The sequence below is a fragment of the Hippoglossus stenolepis genome, chromosome 2 (genome assembly GCF_022539355.2).
Source record: "Hippoglossus stenolepis isolate QCI-W04-F060 chromosome 2, HSTE1.2, whole genome shotgun sequence".
NCBI classification, from domain to species: Eukaryota; Metazoa; Chordata; class Actinopteri; order Pleuronectiformes; family Pleuronectidae; genus Hippoglossus; species Hippoglossus stenolepis.
In genome coordinates, this window is record NC_061484.1 from 19,058,251 (window position 1) to 19,077,221 (window position 18,971).

Sequence of the window (18,971 nt, forward strand, 5' to 3'; positions counted from 1 at the left end):
TAATTTCAAGCAAACTAGCGTAGCAACCATTTTCGTATTTTATCTTTCATTTCTGCAGCAGGTGGAGGCTCATGAGTACCCAAAAATATAGTTACTGCTGGAGAAAATTCACACGGATAAGTCCAACCTTTTATTTTCTTTCTCAAATCTGTACTGAAATTGATCAGAACACAACTGTCTTCAATTTTTAACAAAAGAAATATTAAGATTTTGTTCTTACAAAACATTTAATAATACATATTTACATGTTTGAAAGTTAAGGAAGAACAGAACGTGTCTAAAGACATCCAGCATGAATGACATGCATCTGCATTAACAAACGATAAACTGAAATAAAGACATGATCATAAACATTGTGTTACAGTCACAAATATTATAAACAATATTCAACAAAGCATGTTTTACAAAACTAGAACTCATAATTAACCAGCAAAAGTCAAGTTTTGAACCTTGAACATGTGAGTGACTGTGTCCTCTTTGTGGAAACACTGTTATCTGGGAAAGTGAGACTTCAGGTGCTCCTTCAGAGCTGGTATAGTGGGGAGCTCTTTGCGACACACGTGACATCGGAGAGGAAGTTTCAACAACTCACTGCTGCCTTCTTTCACTGTGACTCTTCCATTGGTTTCAAGCATCTGAACGACATCTGCAGATAAAGAAAAGTGCACGTTTGCAGCAAAGTGTCCGACTGAGTGAGGAAGTGAGGAAAGTTCAAAACAGAGTGAAGTTACTCTCACCTTGAGACTCAATGAAGTAGTCAGTGGTGAAAGAGTTCCAGTGTTTTTTGTTCTTTAAACAAGGAGAGTCAAAGTCCTGGCTAATAACATGGAGATGAACATGACTGAAAAAGAAAATAATACACAAAATGTGTCAACATCAAATACAGTATCCGCTGATCATCATCCTCATGAACTTCAGGCTTGAATTTGTAGATAGCAGTGTTCTGTATTAAGCAGAAAGTGCTTATAATTTAAATAATTTTCCATTTATTATAAGGGGGTATATTCTATTTTAACTTCTTGCCATTTTCCAATCTTTTAGGGTAATGCTTACACATGTGTATATCATCAATGAATGACTTCTTATTTCTCTTTAGTATGTGATTCAAGAAGGGTTGTTTTGCACCCTTTCTCATGTTCTGTAATTAATGTCATTCTGATTCAAATTTAAAAATCTGTGTTAACAGAGTAATTTAAAATCGTTTTGCTGAGAACCAGAACTGAATTAATTTCATGGTATTTTTTTTAAAAAACCCTAACCTCCAGAAAACATTGAAAAAGAACCATTTAAAATGTACATTATTTGCATGAAATGGGATAAAGCATCAGATATTACTGACCTCATACTCGGGATGACATGGTACCCTGTGCGGAAACTTAGTGAGCTAGAATCAGGGCACTGCTGAACCATCCGGTCAGCAACCTGCTGCATGTGTTTCACCAGGTCACAGTGCTCGTCACGCAGCGCCTTCAGACTGGGGATGGCCTGCCATGGGAGGACCAGCCAGTGGTAGCGAGCTTTGGGGTATTTATCTTTGATTACGACTACTTTATCATCTTTGTATATCTAGAAGAAAGGAAGGAGGGGCTTGGTGAGTAACCTCAATCCACGTGTAAGCATCACACCAGCTGTAAATCAGTTTTTTTTACAATCGCTACCTGCATCTTTGGGTCTTGCATCGACGTCTTCAGACCTTGGCTCCAATGACCAACACTTTCCTACGATAGATTTCAGACGACATGTTTATTTTGTATTACATACGTTCATGAGCTCTGCAATATTAAGACACACACTTGTTTTGTTCTTACACTGGTTTTTGTAGCTTCTCCAGGACTGACTGACACAGAGACCTTCTCTGTCTCTTTGGCTGCTTTCATTTTCTGAGCCTCTCTCTGGCTCTCTTTGTCCTCTGGAGCCGACTCCCGAGGTCTTTTGGTGCCACTGTGGTTACCAGTGATATCCTCCTTGAACTGTACAGTGTACGGATAGAGCTTATTGACGATATGAAGCTGCTGCCCCGGCTTCATTTTGACCTCATTGTCTGCACCCACCACTACAGAGTCTACGGAGGTGGGATTCCCACCCAGCTGTGGAATAAAAGATAGAGATGAGAAACAGAGTGTCACACAACCTGTGGAGGAACATTCAGTGATCACTGAAATAAGTTGTGTGTCCAAAATGGTGAGCAATAGATAATCAAAATAACAGCAAGGACTAAAGTTATTTAATTAAATTCGGAATAAGACATGATTCGTATTGTTTTCTTGATTTTACAGGAAACAAAATAAATGTTTTCTAATGTGTCTTACCTGTTTAACTTTGACATAACCTTTGTTGCATTCTGCTTTCAATTCAACTGGTTGGGGAGAGATAACATTTTAACAGGTTGCAATGTGCTTTGAATCCTTTTAAATGTTATGTACAAAAAAAACACAAAAATGCATAAAGAATTTCAGAACAAATGTTAAAGAAACAAACATTCTATTCAATCCTAAGAAAATACCAGAGGGGCTCGGGTTGATAAATGTGAATCTACATAATCAATAAAGGTAAATGTGTATGGTAAAAGTTTTGTCTTTAGATTTGTGCCTTTTCTAAAAATGAAACGGCACTAAATATGAAAATGAATCTAGAATCTTTCATGTCATTTTGAAATGACATGAACTAATTCTTTTCCTGAATGACAAATCATTTAGCTGTACAACTATTTTTGTCCATTGACGAAACAATGAAATGTACAGATTTGGATAGTTTTGTTTGTAACCGGTCTTCGTATTGTATGTCATTGTAACATCCTCTGTATGATGGAAGCACCAGTACAAGTACCAGTACTGTAGTTTTTAATGTACTTCGTTACTTTCCTGTCAGGTTCAAACATTCTCACACAATGTTTAATTGAACTTGACTTCATATCGTTTGCTGTTTGGTGTATTTGAACTGGACACGTTTAGCTACATGCTAACCCAGTCAGTGTTACCTTGCTGTCGGGAGCACTTCTTGTCTTTAATGGTGGTTTGTGGACCTCGACCCAGGACGACAGTCTGCAGGTGGGGCAGCTGAATGGGTTTGTGACGCCTCTCTTCGCTAACGAGCCAACAAACCGGCATTTTAACATCACACGTAACTCGTCCTTTTTCCACTTATTGTTCAAAACCTGTCGCTGGCGGCGCCACACGCTTGTTTTGGTGACTCCGCCGGTCGCGGGAAAGTGACGTCACACGGAAGAATCTGGAAGCGTCGCATCGCGAGCCGAAGTCTGCTTCTCGAACTTGTGAGGATTCCCGTGACTGACTTCTTCTAAGGTCTGAAAAGGTGAAACAACCGACACTCATTTTTCTTATCCTCCTGTCTCGTTTGAATGATTCTTTTGTGTTTTGGTGCCAGAATAGCAGGGTAGCTAGCGTGTTAGCATTCGCCGGGCTACCAGTGCTAAAGTACGTGGGGCCTGATGGACGTGGAAACGTTCTTGTTTTCCGCCTGAGCTCAGTAACAGGTAGCTGCTGATTCATCAATGCGTCCATGAGAAGTGGTCAGTTATAACATCAGTTAGCGAAACAAGCAGCTAACCCCCTGCTTGTTATCCACCCAGGGTCTGACATCCTGTTATTACACTTTATATGTGAAGTGGTTGATCTTATCACCTTTATTTTTATTGAAGAGAGTTGAATTACTGTGGCAAACAGATGTTTAATATCGGCCTTTCTTTAAACGTTAAAGCTTTTGGTTACTCTCGATGTCATCAACTCATAAAACAAGTGTGTCCATCCTAAGTGTTTAATGCTTAGAGGACCCCCCCTCTTCTCAAAAGGATCTGGACATGTAGTTTTCATTCAGACCCGTTCACCCACTCCTCTAAAGGTCAGTGGTGTTTTTCCTCTTGTTTACACACACATAGTTCAACATGTACCCAGTGGGGCTGGGAGGGCCTGTTCCTTCACCTTCTACTAGTTTCAGTTTCAATTCCCTGGAACCACCCCAACAACATTTGCAGTGTTGCTGATACTCTGTTCTCTTTAGATGTAGTTCAATATCAGTTTGCTGCAGGTGCTGTTTTTCTAGTCTTACTTAAAAAGGCCTTTAAAATGTGTCATTTTTCCAGTTTCGTTTTGGTGCCATTACGTGTTCAGGACTGACAATTGAAATACTGTTTGTGTTTTCACTTTCTTTTAGTGTTGGAAGGTTTTACTGTTAAAAGCAAACATGGTGAAGGAAACCGGCTTCTATGACACATTGGGTGTGAAACCTAATGCGACTCCCGACGAACTGAAAAGAGCCTATCGCAAACTTGCCTTAAAGTATCACCCAGACAAAAATCCCACAGAAGGAGAGAAGGTAAGGATCTTTCATTACAGCCATTATCATTAACATCTGTATTTTGCTATTGTGTAATAGTTGTATAAGAGTAAATAGAAAACAGCTGTTGGGCAACTTCTAAGTTAACCAGTTATCTTATTTTGTCAGTTTACAGATACGTAATAGTTCTGTAAGCGAGTTGAATTGGGATTGCTTTTAATCTTTCAGTTTTTTCCATGTGTCGTCTCTTTTTCTTTTCATTATTCCTCATTTTTTCTAAATAAAATACCAGATGAAGATGTGTATGTTTTTAAATAAAAGGTCTCTTGTAATCCCAAGAAGGGATGGACCAAATGTATCTATGACACAGAAATTAAATATATAAATATTTTCTTGTTGTATTTGTACGGGGCATGTTAAAGTAATATTTAAAGAACTCACTCATTCTCATTTTTCTGCACACAATAATAACAAGTTAGATACTGTTGTATAAGCTGTGTATTGCCAGAAAGTTTAATCCCAAGTTTGTATTTCCTCGTCTCTTTTTGTGTCACAGTTCAAGCAGATCTCACAGGCGTACGAGGTGTTGTCAGATGCCAAGAAGAGGGAGGTGTATGACCGTGGAGGTGAAAAGGCGATAAAGGAAGGAGGAACCGGCGGCTGTGGTGGTGGTGGTGGGGGGGGCTTTGCTTCGCCTATGGACATCTTTGACCTGTTCTTTGGTGGAGGCAGTCGGATGCACCGAGAGCGAAAAGGTACGTGGTTATATCAAAATAATCACTGATGAGAATAGGTCTTTACACTGGCTGTACATCAATTGTTTTATTTGTGACTATGCCGTTTCTTCCATAGCATTATTCTCTTGATCAGTATTTTTCTAACCTTTTTTTTTTTTTTATAATTTTGGATTGGTAGCAGAAGTTTAGGCTTGTTTGTATAAAAACATAATATGTAAAGAAACTGATATTAAAGAGTCATTTAGCATTGAATGATATTGTTCTGTTATTTGTCTCATAATATAATGTTTGTGTTCCAAACCAGGGAAGAATATTGTTCATCAGATTACAGTGACACTGGAAGATCTTCATAACGGAGCTACAAGAAAACTTAACCTGCAGAAGAATACTATCTGTGAGAGATGTGAAGGTACGTCTTTGACTACACAAGTCACTTATATACTCTCATCTGCCGACTCGTTTGGTATTCCAGGCACACTTCTCAGCACACGCAGACCCAGGAAGGGCATAAAAAGGCTCTTTGTCCAATAACAAAACACATCAGTCTTCCTGACCTTACTTTCCAGGTCAACACAGTTTATAGCTTGGAATAAGCTAAGTCTAACACAAAGATTGAACATTTTTTTCCCTTTTGTTTTTTGTTAGGTCGAGGGAGTCGGAAAGGAGCGGCACAGATGTGCATGACCTGCCATGGCACAGGCATGCAGGTCCGCATGCACCAGCTAATACCTGGGATGGTGCAGCAAGTGTCCACAGTGTGCCACAGCTGTCAGGGCCAAGGACAGAGAATCAGCCACAAGGATCGCTGCAAAACATGTGCAGGCCGGAAGATCATGCGTCAGAAGAAGATCCTGGAGGTCCACATCGATAAAGGTTAGTGAGCAATAATCTAATTGTATTGGTTTTTATATGTTTATGGCTGGTTTGAGATCAAACTAAAACAACACCTGATCATTCCACTGCAACAGGAATGAGAGATGGTCAGAAGATTGTTTTCCATGGAGAGGGTGATCAGGAGCCAGGACTTGAGCCTGGTGATATCGTCATTGTCCTGGACCAGCGGGAACATCCACGTTTCACCAGGTCAAATATTCTCTCTTGTTAAATGTCTGTCACTGATGTTTTCTGTGGTAGCAGATTGAATGATGGTGATTTTATGGCAAAGGTGACAGATACGTGACAAACATTACAAATAAGTCAGAGGAGGCATAAATTCCTGCTACGCAGTTGAGAGAGTAAAATTTGAAAAGATTGCTCGAGGCAACATTTGACTTTGTTGCCTGTTTAAATTTGAATTAGAAGCTTCACAATCTACATTAAGCGCAGCATTACACTTTTTAAATGATCCAGTTCACCCCGTAAACCTTGTTGTTTTTTGTCCTGAACTTGTTCTTGCTGTTGTCATTAGGAAAGGAGAGGACCTGACCATGTCCATGGAGTTACAGCTGGTTGAAGCTTTGTGTGGTTTCCAGAAACCAGTTCAGACACTGGACAACAGAACTCTCCTCATCACGTCACATCCAGGTGAATCCCATCATTCAGTGCACAGCTCGTTGGTAATCAGAGCTGATGTCTGACAGTTACAATCATTCACCTGAATTTGATCAAACAAAATGTTAGATTTTGTTGAATTGAGGCTTGTCACAGTCTGTGTTGGCCTCCAGGAAATAAAATTCCATCATCATTTAGCCAATTATGGGTCAAAATAATGTTTTCAGTTTTTTATGAGTAATTTGACTCATGTTTTTATTTGATTTGTTTTCACAGGAGAATTGATCAAGCCTGGAGACACAAAGTGCGTCGTGAATGAAGGAATGCCCACATATCGCAGACCGTTTGAGAAGGGACGCCTCATTATTCACTTTTCAGTAAGATAATATTTTTCAGTATCCACTTTAAGATACAGATGTTTCATTTCTGTAAAAGGAAATCATTTTAAATCAGCCTCACATACACAATAAGAAGTTAGCATTTGTGCACAAACTGTCGAGTCATGGTGCTTAACTGTTACCATGGTTGTTTCCATGAGGTGGTGTTCCCAAAAGCCAACTTCCTCCCTGAGACCAAGCTGAAGGAGCTGGAGGGCTACCTCCCGGAAAAAGTGGATGCCGAGCAGCTAGACCGTATGGACGACGACCTCTACATCTACGCCGACCTGGAGGACTGTGACTTGGAGAACAGAAAACGGAACCACCATCAGTACTACTACGTGGATGAAGACGACTACTCCAACACGGGAGGTGTTCAGTGTCAGACGTCTTAAACCCGCCACTGCTTTGTTCTCATTCCAGACACCCAAACCCTCATCTCTGAAGAAAAGCACCTTTTTTGAAAAGTTGAGCAATTTTTTGCTTTTCTTGAAATCATAACTGACATTTTCTTTTAAGTTGAATCACGAACACCCTCCTGATTTATTTTCATATGTAGATTTATTGAGTGGAGTGTCAAAGTTCTAAAACTGAACTTGGATGCGGGTGAGTTTGATTCCTCGTCATCTCTGGGACCTTTGTTCAAATTCATATTTTTCCCAATCACACTGTGACCGAGGGCTGGTTTCATAGAAGTAGAAGAAAAACCAGGACTGATTGCTTCTTCTGCAGTTCCACTAAAACTGATGGCCAATATTCATCTGAAGATAACCTCCACCTTTTATAGTGTTACTAAATCAGTTGTTGTGAACTACTTGTTGATGACTCGTTCAATCGCTTGTGTGTGTGTGTGTGTGTGTGTTGACCCAATCTTCAGATGGTGGTGGTGTAGAGGGATATGCATCGATACTTTACCCTTTTAAAGGGCTATTTTCTAAACAATTTTGACAATGTGACAGGTTTGTAATGATTCAGGCAAGAGAGTATTTAGGTTCAAGCCACTTAAATGTAGATTATTCCAACTAATATTTAAGTTTAGTTAAATATTTGTACTTTTGAGATGCAGTTAGTTGTCGAATTGTTGTGACGCCACCGTTGTTTTTGTTTTGGCAACATGTGTGGAAAGGGGAACATCTCATACACACAGCAGGGTAGGTACTCGGAGACAATAGAAGTCACTTTATTTTGAAAAAGGATTCCGGAAACTGTTCATCTAGATAACTTCACTCACACTTTCATTAGGTATTTTAACGTAATTCTGTTGTACAGTTAAGATCAAATATTCAGGCCCCTAATTCCAAAATACATATTGAATTTCTCAAGTGCCAAGTTGCACTGAAGCTTAAACGAAAAACGTGTGACAGATGTTTTAGTTGTTTTTTAAGAAGTCGAATGTTGAGAATTTTTTTTCCAGATATGTGATTTTAAAATCTTTGCAAGATGTAGATTTCAGTACATTTTCTAATCTCGTTTTCAGACCAAAATCTGGAATTAGAATAACACATTCTATTCAAGTATCTTCTTGAAGGCTTTTTGCTGGTGTCGGCCCATTAAGTGTCTTTTTTTTCACCTTGATTCTAATATTAATAGTAAACGCCATACTGGACTTGAAGTCGGCCCAGCTGATACCTCTCTGTAGTGTCTGCCTGTTGAAAGCCTTATCAGAACTTAACTTGAAGCGACATGATAATGCAGTTTTTTCATGTGTTTGTTAATTTTGCCTTGGATATTGTAAAACACAACTCTGCTCACAGAGGCGAGGTTCCTTACAGTTGTTTGATTGTTATTCTTCAAAGCAGATGCAAACTTATGGTTCGTCAAACTGTTTGGGCTATTTAACTTTTTAAGTGTTGTCAAGGTCTTAATTTGACTGTTTGCATGTTAGGACCAATGATCCACTTGTTTGTGTTCATGTTTTCTAATTAAATGCAGTTTGATGGTCTTTCTAAATTGTGGCGTTAAGATGTGTCAGAGGGATTTTTCCCCCCAGAAAATCTACTGATCTTTATGAAAATGTGTTTTATTTTAAACCATTAAATTACTGTTTTATTACATTAAAAACTGGAATAGTACTATTATCATTTAGCCAACCTCCCGCTGTGCAACGGGACACTTGACATCAGTCGAAGACTTTAAGTTATTATTTTATCGATTATTTTAATGATTGACATCTGGATTATTAATCAGCCGCCTCTGCCTCTAAATGTGAATCTTTACTGTTTTTATTTTTCTGTAACAATAAATTCAATATCATTTGATTTGGCACATTAGTTATTGTAATTGATAATTTGGCATTATTAATAGTGATGCTCAAATTATCAATCAACCATGGAATCCCTCGTCTAAACTGTCAAATATAGCCTGGATATTAATGATAACGAAACGAGAAACAATAGTGAACATTGTAAAATTAAGCATTTTCAATCCACTGTTACAATATTCATTTATAATAATAATAATGACGATATAAAGAGAAGCATTGTTTTGTTGATTTAAAAAGATTAAATGAATTATACACTTATTATAATTTCTTACTTTGGTTTTTCTGGAAATTCAAATATTTGGTCATTAAGAGAACAGATAGCTCAGTGAAGTGTTATGTGCAATAATGACAAATTAAGTTTTTTATTGATAATCAATTTTCAGTTTGCTGGCAGTGTGATATACACAACAGAGATAATATAGAAAATAAAGTGCAGTGACTCAACATTATTGTACAACAATGGCATTAATTACAGTGACAGGTCGAGGCAGTAGCTCCGTCTCCTGCAGGTGTGCGTTTCCCACCAGTTATTAACTGTGATGTGATCACGTGAAAACATTTATTACACACACACAGGATACAGAACGTGACACTGGAGCTCAACCGAGGTTCACTGCTAGTCGTCATGCATATTTTGAAGTACTAAACGTACTCTAGCGCCACATTCAGACAGTGTAACTGAGGTAGCATGCAAACAAATTATTACATCTGAATCATCAGTGAATCAAAAAATACAAAAGTATAGTTATTAACCAAACACTTGACAAATCATTTACCTGAAATTGTTTGTTTATGCCCAAACACGAGGCGGCTTTTTGTTAAAAATATTTCCACGACAGTTCACCATCGTGCATTTTCATGTCTAATAAAGACAGAAGAGATGAAAATGGGGATTTAAACTGCTCTGGTGAAGTTGGATCCACGAGGAAGACTGTGAACAGCGTGGAGTATCAAAACATGATAAACGGTGCCTAAAATGATTCATTTTATAAATTATTGGCAAAAGTATTCATTGAGATTCAATAAAATAAAGTTCAATAGATGAGTTTTACAATTGGATATTATTGATATTATATATTTTTTTCTTATTGTCAGTAAATACAAGGATAAGACCAAATGAAACAATAACTTGATTCCACTCTTTTTATGACAATAAGAAAAAAGGAAATATCTATGATCTTATTCTTTCATTCACCAACTTTTTTTTTGAGTTAGCTTTTTGTCACATTTAATATGAAACCGCTTTCACAAATATATGGCGAAAAACCTTCTTTAGCTTAACATTTTGAAACCAAATAAACTGTATTTATTTAACAATATCAAAAAACTCAAACTTTCAAATGTCAAAATTAAACTCTTGACTGTGGAAACAGCGGCTGACGAAACAATCACACCAGAAGTCTTAGCAGCTGCTCTGGAGTTTTGGTCATATCACAGTTTTACAATTCCATGAAAACTTAGAAAAAAATCTATTAATGAGGATCATGTGATATGATCGAAAGCTCTGGAACAGCTACTATATGCAACATGTAGTGAGATTGTTTTCTCAGTCCATTCCCTGTTTTATAATTTACTTACGGATTCATATTTGTAATATTAAAGTTGTTACAGTCCAATTTAAAAGAAAAGAATGAATTGGTTAAGAACTTAACGCTCTGTAGGTCGTCCATGTTACGACGGCATCCAAAGCCTCAGGAGGCCGTCCTCACTGTATGTGGCGATCAGATTCTCGTGTGGATGGTGAGCAATGCCGATGACGTCTTTCTCATGAACCTGTGGGTGCAGAGGAACACAAATCACCACACATTCTCCGTTCCTTGTTTTACATGTTAGCCCCCTGCAGGAAGGCTACACAGCAACAGTCCGATAAATAACACTTGTTTCCCATAGAGTACATTTAGAGTGTGGGAGAGCTGCCTCCTCTCACACCCTTGAATAATGAGCTTACGGTCAGCGTTTTCTCCAGCCTCCCTGTCGTATAGTTGAAGCAGTACAGGACCAGATCCTCTCCCACACAGTAAATCCACTCCCCGCGGGGCGACAGGGTGCAGCACACAAAGTCTGTGGCTTCCTTCCTGTCTGAGCTGAACGTCTTCACGGTCTGAGGAGACAGAGCAGGAGACAGTTCTACAGCGATCTATGGGCACTGTGTGGGTGCTAGCACAACTAAAAATATATATTTTGTGTATACCTATATGTATGTACGTATGCTTGTGTGTGGGTGGAAAAAAAACAACATAAAAAAATCTTAAATTTAAGATTTGATGCTTTTTCGTCATATACGATAATAAACTTAATATATATGGGTTTTGGTTAACCTTGAACTGTGGCAAATTTTTGGGACAAATTATTGGCAAATTATTAAAGAATAAAAGTAAGTGATAGCTGCAGCCTAATTCCTTTATCATTGAATATGAGACTAATTCTTGTATTGTGAATAGAGCTTCTCTCGATACAACAGCAGCTTTTAGATTTGATTGATTATTCTGGATTGCTTATAGGTCACAGATCTCTCACCTGACCGTCCATGCTCAACACGACCACTTTGCTTGAGTGGCTGCAAACCACAAAGTGCTCTGGGTTCTGGGGAAGAGGAATCACGTTGTTGATGGGGACCTCTGACGTCTGGGACAGAGATTTGACAGTGTGGATGCAGTCGCTCGTCTTCGTGTTCCAAATCTAGAAAACAGACAGGGAATAAACCCGCAGTGAGACACGTCAGCATATTACAGCACTTTCTCAGACCTGAGTTATGGTTCAGTCAATCATTTAATCTGGCTCCATACAGTCACAGCTCATACTACCTTCACGGTGCCATCAGATGAGGCGCTGATGATGTGGAATCCATCTTGAGTGAAGGATGCATCATTCACAAACGATGAATGGCCATTTAACTCCTTGAGTGTCTTTCCTGACCTCAGTTCATGGATTCTGAAAACGAGAGTGCTGGATAATTTAGCATCACAAAAGCCATCACAAATAAAAGAGCAGCTCGGACTCATTAAGAACCATTTCTATTCCACTCATGAGGGGATTTCTTTTTTTTTAAGAGCAGATAAAACATGTTGCTGAGCTGCAGATGTTATTTTTAGCCCCTGTGGAGGGACTGGGTGCAGATTAGCTAAACCATGACAAAAAGCCTAATGCTCACTGATTCACTCCGTCTCTGGGAGGGTGATTTTTGCGTATGTAAACAATTCCGAATCCCAGCGAGTGGAGGAATGCGACGCTGCAGCTTTGTGCCTGAGAACATGGTTTGTCCACTACACCCACACAGCACATGTGCTCAACTCCTTGGCTGTGTGAGGAGGAGACAGAGACAGAGAGAGAACCAAAGACATTCTTCCCCTTTTTGGAAACTGCGTATTTATCTGCATCCACTGCAGAGGTGTGGCGTCCCAATGGAATTATGGAGTTATTTAAATGTTTAAAAAACAAGTCAGTCAAATTGTAATTAACCAATGTTTAAGTGGACAATTAATAACTAGAAAAAACCTGAAATAAACAAATCGCATAATTCTTAACTTATAGTTTTTAACCTCTAATAGTCTGACCCTATATTTATCTATTTATCTCTGTTTAATGTTCAATAAAACATTGTTTAAATGTAAACTATTTGCAATGCTCTCAACTCAGTAGGCACAGTTTGTTTACAGCTTCTCTAAAGGTCAAATATGGCTTAAATGAGCAATGTCACTACCTTGATTGTGAGTGTAGCATGACATTACCGTGCCCATACTTCCTATACTAAACTACTAGTCAGGCCTCTACCTTGACTTATTTCGTGTTCAGTTTAAGCTTCTCAGTACCGTTACTGTTGCCCCCACCTGATGGTCTGATCAAATGAGGCACTGAGGATCTGGCTGCTGTCCATGGAGAAGCACAGACTGGTCACACCTTTGCTGTGAGCGTGCTCGAACCTGCGCAGACACAACCCGCTCTGGATCTTCCACACCTACGACCAAGACGCCCAAAACACACAGATGCTCATTTTAGGGAGCGGACATCAAGACTACTGGTTAAGTTTCTGCACCATTTTCCATTTTCATACTGAGTAAATTAGCTTGAAAGTCACTTTAGTTGTTTGCAATCAGGGCGAAATCTAGAGAAAGTCAGTGTTTTACTATATAAACATGGTCCAACCTTTATTTTGCCATTCTGAGATCCGGTTGCCAGAAGATCGGTGTCCTGGCCAAAGCACATACACAGCACAGCATCATCCATCATCATGAAGCTGTCTTGTGCCTGGTACTTTAAATCCTTCACACACACACACACACACACACACACACACACACACACACACACACACACACACACACACACACACACACACACACACACACACACACGCACACAGCAAACAGCAAAACAATTGAAAAATAAATACAAACAACATTAACAGACTAAGCATATGGACTTAAAACCATATTTTTACGATATGTGTTACGATATGAAAAAAACTTACCTTACTAATTTTTCCAGTGTAGAAGTTCCACACCTCAATGAACCCGTCCACCGATCCGGTTATCAGGTACTTTCCATCAGGAGAGAAACAGGCACACTCCACATGTGACCGTCGTCCAAACTACACATAAAGAAATCACAGAGGTGACTCGTCAGCACTTTCCTCCCAGAAAACACATTTCCCTGATCAGTTTGCAGTAAATCATCCAGAAACACAGAGAAATAAAAACACATTATAAAGAAGTGAGATCAGGGAGAGATGAAGTTGTGCAGCTGCTGTGAGGCCAGACCTCTCACACTCGTAACCTTGGGCAGGGAAACGCAAAGACGAGCAACTCGGGCGGCTCCATGTGGAAGCAAGTGATGAAAGCACAGCCGGAGCCTGAGATAAGTGCCTTCAGGTGAGTGAAGCAATTAGTTCTGTGTGTGTGTGTGTGTGTGTGTGTGTGTGTGTGTGTGTGTGTGTGTGTGTGTGTGTGTGTGTGTGTGTGTGTGTGTGTGTGTGTGTGTGTGCGCACCCCATGTATTGTGAGGCTAACGAACAAGGACATTCAAAATAACTGCAAACAATTCATCAATCAATCATTTACTCAAAATGCACTGAGTACCTCTGCAGTTTGACAGAGTTACAGAAGAACAAGTGATGCTCTGTCCATCAGGCTCTGAGCTGTTTACCTTGATGTGTCGGTACAGCTGCGTTGGGAAGCTCTCTTTCACCACATGTCTCTCCTTGTTGCCAGACGTGTCGATGGGGCTTTCTGGGGAGAGATGACCTGGAAGCTGCTGTAGTCTCAGCGACTGTGGACCAGAATGACAAAGGGTCAAGAGAAAATACAGAGACGTTGTGGCTTTTTTACTCAGGAGCTCAGAAAATAGGGAACCAATGGTGCTGTGGTCCTGCAACAGCTCACAACGAAGAGAGTGATAGAATCTTTCACTTTTCTTCCACTTTTAATGACTTTTTTTAGAGGTTTCAATGTTTGAGAAGTTTTTCATGTTATTTTGTCGATGTGCTCTGTTACACAGCACATCTACTGCACTTCTGTCCGTCCTGTGACTTGGTTTCTGCAGTTTAAAAGGTTCTTTAAAAAGGTTTTCCTCACTCTAGTCGAGGGTTACAAACAGAGGACGTGGCACCTTGATATGGCCTAACTCTGTTTTGGAATTACTGCTGGTGAGTGTTGACATTTTACGGTTTTAATTATGATTAAACTTGATTGTAAGAGTGTAGTTGAGAATATAGAGGAGACAATCATTAAAACAAAGTTGATTGAAAAGAAAAGGTTTTGGGTCTTTAAGAGCCTCAAGTCGAGGTGGGTTTCACTGGTGGACCCTGCCCCCCCCCTTAGACCCCCCCCCGGTGGGATCATACATGACAGCAGTGAAACAGAGAAAGAATAAAGGTCTTGCTGAAGTTGCTTCACTTATCATATTAGTAGTATAAGGACTAATAAGAAGAATATCGATCATAATACTCACACCAACTTGTTCCAGGAGTCCCATGAGGCGAGAAGGAGGCACCACACTCACCTCCCTCACCAGCGCCTCAGCTATCGCCCTGCGTCGCTTCTCCTTGCTGCTCCCCTTCGGGTACGCCTGCATTAAGAGGAAGAGGACACGACTTTGTAAAGCACCTGTTAATCTACGATGTTGTTTATAAGTAGGTGAAAGACCTTCGTCGGTCTCACCTCACGAGGGTCAAAGTAGGAGCACGACAGCAGGTTCTCCAGGTGGACGTATCTCTCCGGCTGAGTCTGCTTCAACATGATCATGGGGTCGGTTTGTCTGAGGAGCGAGCGAGCTGCTCCCACCTCCCTCATCTCAATCAGCTCCATCACAACCTGATGGACGGATCACATGCTGCCAATTCACACAAAAAACAAATCCAGCCAAGAAAAGCATTAGCTGATAAAAACTTGATGCTCACCTGCTCGTAGAGGTCGATCAGCGTGTTGTCTGGCAGCTTCAGGGACTCGATGGCCAACAGGACAGAGTCCCAGTGGCCGCGGTTTATATCTGCGATGAAACTGTCGATGCTCTCCACCGTGTTGAGGGAGACGGTGGTTTCCTCCTGTAAGGTGGTCAGGGTCCGGTAGAGGTTGTTCTCCTTGAGGTACTGCATTATCAGGCGGATCACACTGCAGAGACCAGAGGGCAGACTCTTACAACTCAAATGTTTATACGAGGGGGGAACAGTAGTTGTTCAAGTGGCTGCGTTCAGGATTTACTGATTCTAGATTTGAGCAGGATTTCTGAGTATCTTTTAATTTCTTTAGAGGGTCAATCACATCCACTTGATAACGATTCTGAGCAAACACATGGACACTTTACATGATTCTCCAGCCGGGGACACAGATTTTCTGGCACATTCGTCAAAATAAATGCCCATACTATTAAACAAAGAATAATAGATAATAAAGAAAAAATCTAAAAGCAAGTATACTACTATTTATTATACTACTGTGAAATTGTAACCATTTAAATATATAGAACACATACCATTTTCATACTCATATTTATATTGTATACCATACCTGATTTTGACAGTCTGCTGCTGATACAGTCTCCCTTATTTATCTTATTATAATAACATATGGATCCTGTGTCATGGGGACTTTCAGCTCCCACTTTCCAGTCATTTGCTGGGTGTTTCCACAACTCCCATTATGTGACTCTAAGGATCACTGCAGTTGCTTTATGACTATAGATGAAATTCGCCCACCGGTGCTCTGAGCCTGTTTTTAGTGCAGAATTTACTCGAATATTTAACCTCCCGCTATAAGAAACCAACCTCAACATCACTTTTATTCTCACAACAATGATGTACGTGTGTGTGTGCGTGTGGGGGTGTGTGTGTGCGTGCGTGCTTCTGTGTGTGTAGTGACCGCAAACCAGCCTGGGCACGCCCCTCTCTCTCTCAGTACAATCAGTAAGAACATCAGGTTAAATGGCTCAACGCAACATTAGAGCTGCACTGACCAAGCGTCATTGAAAAAGACGCATATGTTTAAATTACACATTTAAGCACATGTTATATCCAAATGCACACGATCACACATTTAATATGAGCATCCACTTTGTATACTGACGCAAACATCACATGGGAATTCAATCAGTGAAACACACAATCTTCCAACTGAATGCGTAATGCACAAATGGTTCTCACACCCGCAGCCTCCTAATATTAAAGAAAAACTATTTTTTTTCTATTTCGCACAGTCAAACATGTGCTTTTCTTGTTATTATTCTTCAGACCCTCACTGAAAACTTATTATTGAACAGATTAAATGGACACTCACTCCGAGGGCTCCATCTCCACGGCCATGGCGCTGGTGTTGTCCCCCGCTGTTGCAGCACCGGACTGACGGAGTGGCGGCTCGCTTCTCGCCAGAGCCACGTGAAATGCGTGTGCTGAGGACCACCCACTACACGTGCTCCTCTTGTGTCTCCAGCGCCTTTTCTGTTTTTTTTTCGTTTTCTTGCAGAGCAGAAGCAATCTCAAACCGTGTGACTGCCGCCGCCTCGCAGGGTCGTGGCGCTGCACACCTCCTCCCTGACGCATGAGGATGTAAAGAAAGCAACATTTTTGTGGGCGCGTTGTGTGTCTGTGCTCTAGTGATGCTGCAGCAGCAGCAGCAGCATCAGCATCAGCACCACCGACAGAAGCTCGTGGCTCAGAGCGTGCATGCGCGCCTCCAGGATCCATTGTGCATGAGCCAAAGACATTAAACGTCCTCTGACTGGAAGTCACATCAGTCCTGCTCATCAGTATGCAGATACAGAGCTGTGTGCGTCTGTGCCTTCAGAACACTGTCAGTTCTCCAAGTTGATCCCTTGTCCTCGCTGTGTTTCCCCTGTAGTAACACACGGTGCACTGGGTCATGAGTGTTTGCCTCTTCAGTGAGGATATTCATTTCATCTCTCCTCCTCCTCCTCTGTCCAGACAGGCCCTGACCTGCACATGGACCTGTTGGTGAGCAGCAGGTGCTTGGGAGAGGATTTATCTTTGCAGCATTAAAACAGCAACAGCAACGAATCACACACATAGATTCATACTTGAGTATGCAAATACTTTCACACAAAATTTAACAGAATTACTGCAAATAAAGATACGTAATGTATACTGGACTTAAATGAGATTAAAACAGAAAATGATATGAATAAACAACTAAATCTATGAGTGTTATTAAGTTGCAACAAGTCAGATATGAAGACGAGGATGAAGATATTTCTTGCTTTGACTCAGGGTGGAGGTTGTCACATTGAGCCCTGTTCTGTAACCTTCAGCTTTATTCAAATCCTGTTGGTCAGTGATCCTCGACGGCACTTAGCTCACAGACCTGCTCTCAGATGTAGTGTTCGTGGTCTCACTGCCTGCAGATGTTCACAGACCAGTGGTCACAGCAGCCGCAGCAGCAGCCGCAGCAGCAGCAACAGCAGCAGCAGCCGCAGCCGCAGAGCGCAGCCGCGAGCGCAGACGCAAGCGGCAGCAGCAGCAGCAGCAGCAGCAGCAGCCGCAGCAGCAGCAGCAGCAGCCGCGGCGGCAGCAGCAGCAGCGTGCAGCAGCGCGGCAGCCGCGGCAGAAGCAGCACGCAGCAGCAGCAAGCAGCCGCAGCAGAGCAGCAGCAGCAGCAGCAGCAGCAGGCCGCAGCCCAGAAGGAGGATTCATTTCACCCTTGTGTCCCTCGAAGGTCGCATCCTTGTGTTGGCATTAGAATCACCATTCGCTGTAAATCCATCCTGGAAGGTCATCTCCGTGGTTAGTATGATGTCAGTGTGCTGCAGACATCAGGTATATTGTGTGGTGGGGGGACATATTGTGGTGGGGGGGGGACCTCGTTTGATGCAGGAACTGACCGATCACAGAGATTCCTAAACTGACATAGATGTGTTTGACTTGACACCTTCGCCTTTCAGATCCTGATCCTTCAGAGTCAGAGTGAGGTATACGATCACTCTCTTTTTTATTTTGACAGGTGTGCAGAGCTGTGATGGCCGAGTGGTTAAGGCGTTGGACTCGAAATCCAATGGGGTATCCCCGCGCAGGTTCAAATCCTGTTCACAGCGATAACCTTCAAAACTGTAGTCTGAGTAAAGAAATAGCTAGGATTGCTCTTCCTCCAGGTCAGACAGGTTCATATAATGTTTGGCCAAATTTTCAAAATCCTGCTCATGTTGACCTGTTGTCAAACATAATCTCTGCTCAGCAACTCTTCTCTTTGATATTTCGGCTCCTTACAAACCTGCAATGATTATGTGGTTAAGGCAAGAGGGATTCCCCACGTAGGTTCAAATCACACACAATCACAGCAATGACCTTCCCCCATGTGACAGGTACAATTT

At 41.1% G+C, this 18,971-nt stretch overlaps 3 protein-coding genes and 1 non-coding gene across 5 annotated transcripts; 2 read left to right on the plus strand and 2 right to left on the minus strand.

Moving 5' to 3' along the window:
* Window positions 1-117: 117 nt before the first annotated feature.
* aptx (aprataxin) lies at window positions 118-3,238 on the minus strand. Its single transcript, XM_035180298.2, has 7 exons — window positions 2,978-3,238; window positions 2,310-2,356; window positions 1,809-2,087; window positions 1,659-1,718; window positions 1,340-1,566; window positions 738-841; window positions 118-646 (listed from the first exon to the last, which is right to left on the minus strand). The coding sequence occupies exons 1-7, from the start codon at window positions 3,105-3,107 to the stop codon at window positions 492-494; spliced, it is 1,002 nt and encodes a 333-aa protein (XP_035036189.2). The 5' UTR covers window positions 3,108-3,238; the 3' UTR covers window positions 118-491.
* Window positions 3,166-8,840, plus strand: dnaja1 (DnaJ heat shock protein family (Hsp40) member A1). 2 transcript variants are annotated; one of them, XM_035180274.2, is made up of 9 exons: window positions 3,166-3,312; window positions 4,171-4,332; window positions 4,850-5,048; window positions 5,335-5,439; window positions 5,676-5,903; window positions 5,999-6,113; window positions 6,439-6,554; window positions 6,798-6,898; window positions 7,060-8,840. In XM_035180274.2, exons 2-9 carry the CDS (start codon window positions 4,201-4,203, stop codon window positions 7,291-7,293), a joined length of 1,230 nt encoding a protein of 409 aa, XP_035036165.1. In that variant the 5' UTR covers window positions 3,166-3,312; window positions 4,171-4,200; the 3' UTR covers window positions 7,294-8,840. The 2 variants fall into 2 exon arrangements, with proteins under 2 accessions (XP_035036165.1, XP_035036174.1); XM_035180283.2 differs by having other exon boundaries at window positions 3,179-3,302.
* A 667-nt stretch (window positions 8,841-9,507) lies between these two features.
* On the minus strand, window positions 9,508-17,051 carry LOC118123118 (WD40 repeat-containing protein SMU1). Its single transcript, XM_035180261.2, has 12 exons — window positions 16,928-17,051; window positions 15,556-15,766; window positions 15,317-15,469; window positions 15,108-15,224; window positions 14,304-14,426; window positions 13,630-13,749; window positions 13,305-13,421; window positions 12,989-13,116; window positions 11,966-12,092; window positions 11,679-11,840; window positions 11,110-11,262; window positions 9,508-10,934 (listed from the first exon to the last, which is right to left on the minus strand). Exons 1-12 carry the CDS (start codon window positions 16,951-16,953, stop codon window positions 10,833-10,835), a joined length of 1,539 nt encoding a protein of 512 aa, XP_035036152.1. The 5' UTR covers window positions 16,954-17,051; the 3' UTR covers window positions 9,508-10,832.
* A 1,562-nt stretch (window positions 17,052-18,613) lies between these two features.
* Window positions 18,614-18,695, plus strand: trnas-cga. The gene has a single exon. It is a non-coding gene; the product is annotated as a tRNA-Ser (tRNA).
* Window positions 18,696-18,971: the final 276 nt, after the last annotated feature.

Coding starts and splice junctions, on each gene's coding strand:
- aptx (XM_035180298.2), bottom strand. CDS start 3,107: ATGCCGGTTTGTTGGCTCGTTAGCGAAGAGAGGCGTCACAAACCCATT. Junction 2,357..2,977: donor GAAGTGCTCCCGACAGCAAG/GTAACACTGACT, acceptor CTCCCCAACCAG/TTGAATTGAAAGCAGAATGC. Junction 2,088..2,309: donor GTTATGTCAAAGTTAAACAG/GTAAGACACATT, acceptor TTTATTCCACAG/CTGGGTGGGAATCCCACCTC.
- dnaja1 (XM_035180274.2), top strand. CDS start 4,201: ATGGTGAAGGAAACCGGCTTCTATGACACATTGGGTGTGAAACCTAAT. Junction 4,333..4,849: donor ATCCCACAGAAGGAGAGAAG/GTAAGGATCTTT, acceptor TTTGTGTCACAG/TTCAAGCAGATCTCACAGGC. Junction 6,899..7,059: donor GCCTCATTATTCACTTTTCA/GTAAGATAATAT, acceptor TGTTTCCATGAG/GTGGTGTTCCCAAAAGCCAA.
- LOC118123118 (XM_035180261.2), bottom strand. CDS start 16,953: ATGGCCGTGGAGATGGAGCCCTCGGA. Junction 15,225..15,316: donor CCTACTTTGACCCTCGTGAG/GTGAGACCGACG, acceptor CTCTTAATGCAG/GCGTACCCGAAGGGGAGCAG. Junction 11,263..11,678: donor TGTTGAGCATGGACGGTCAG/GTGAGAGATCTG, acceptor CTGTCTCCTCAG/ACCGTGAAGACGTTCAGCTC.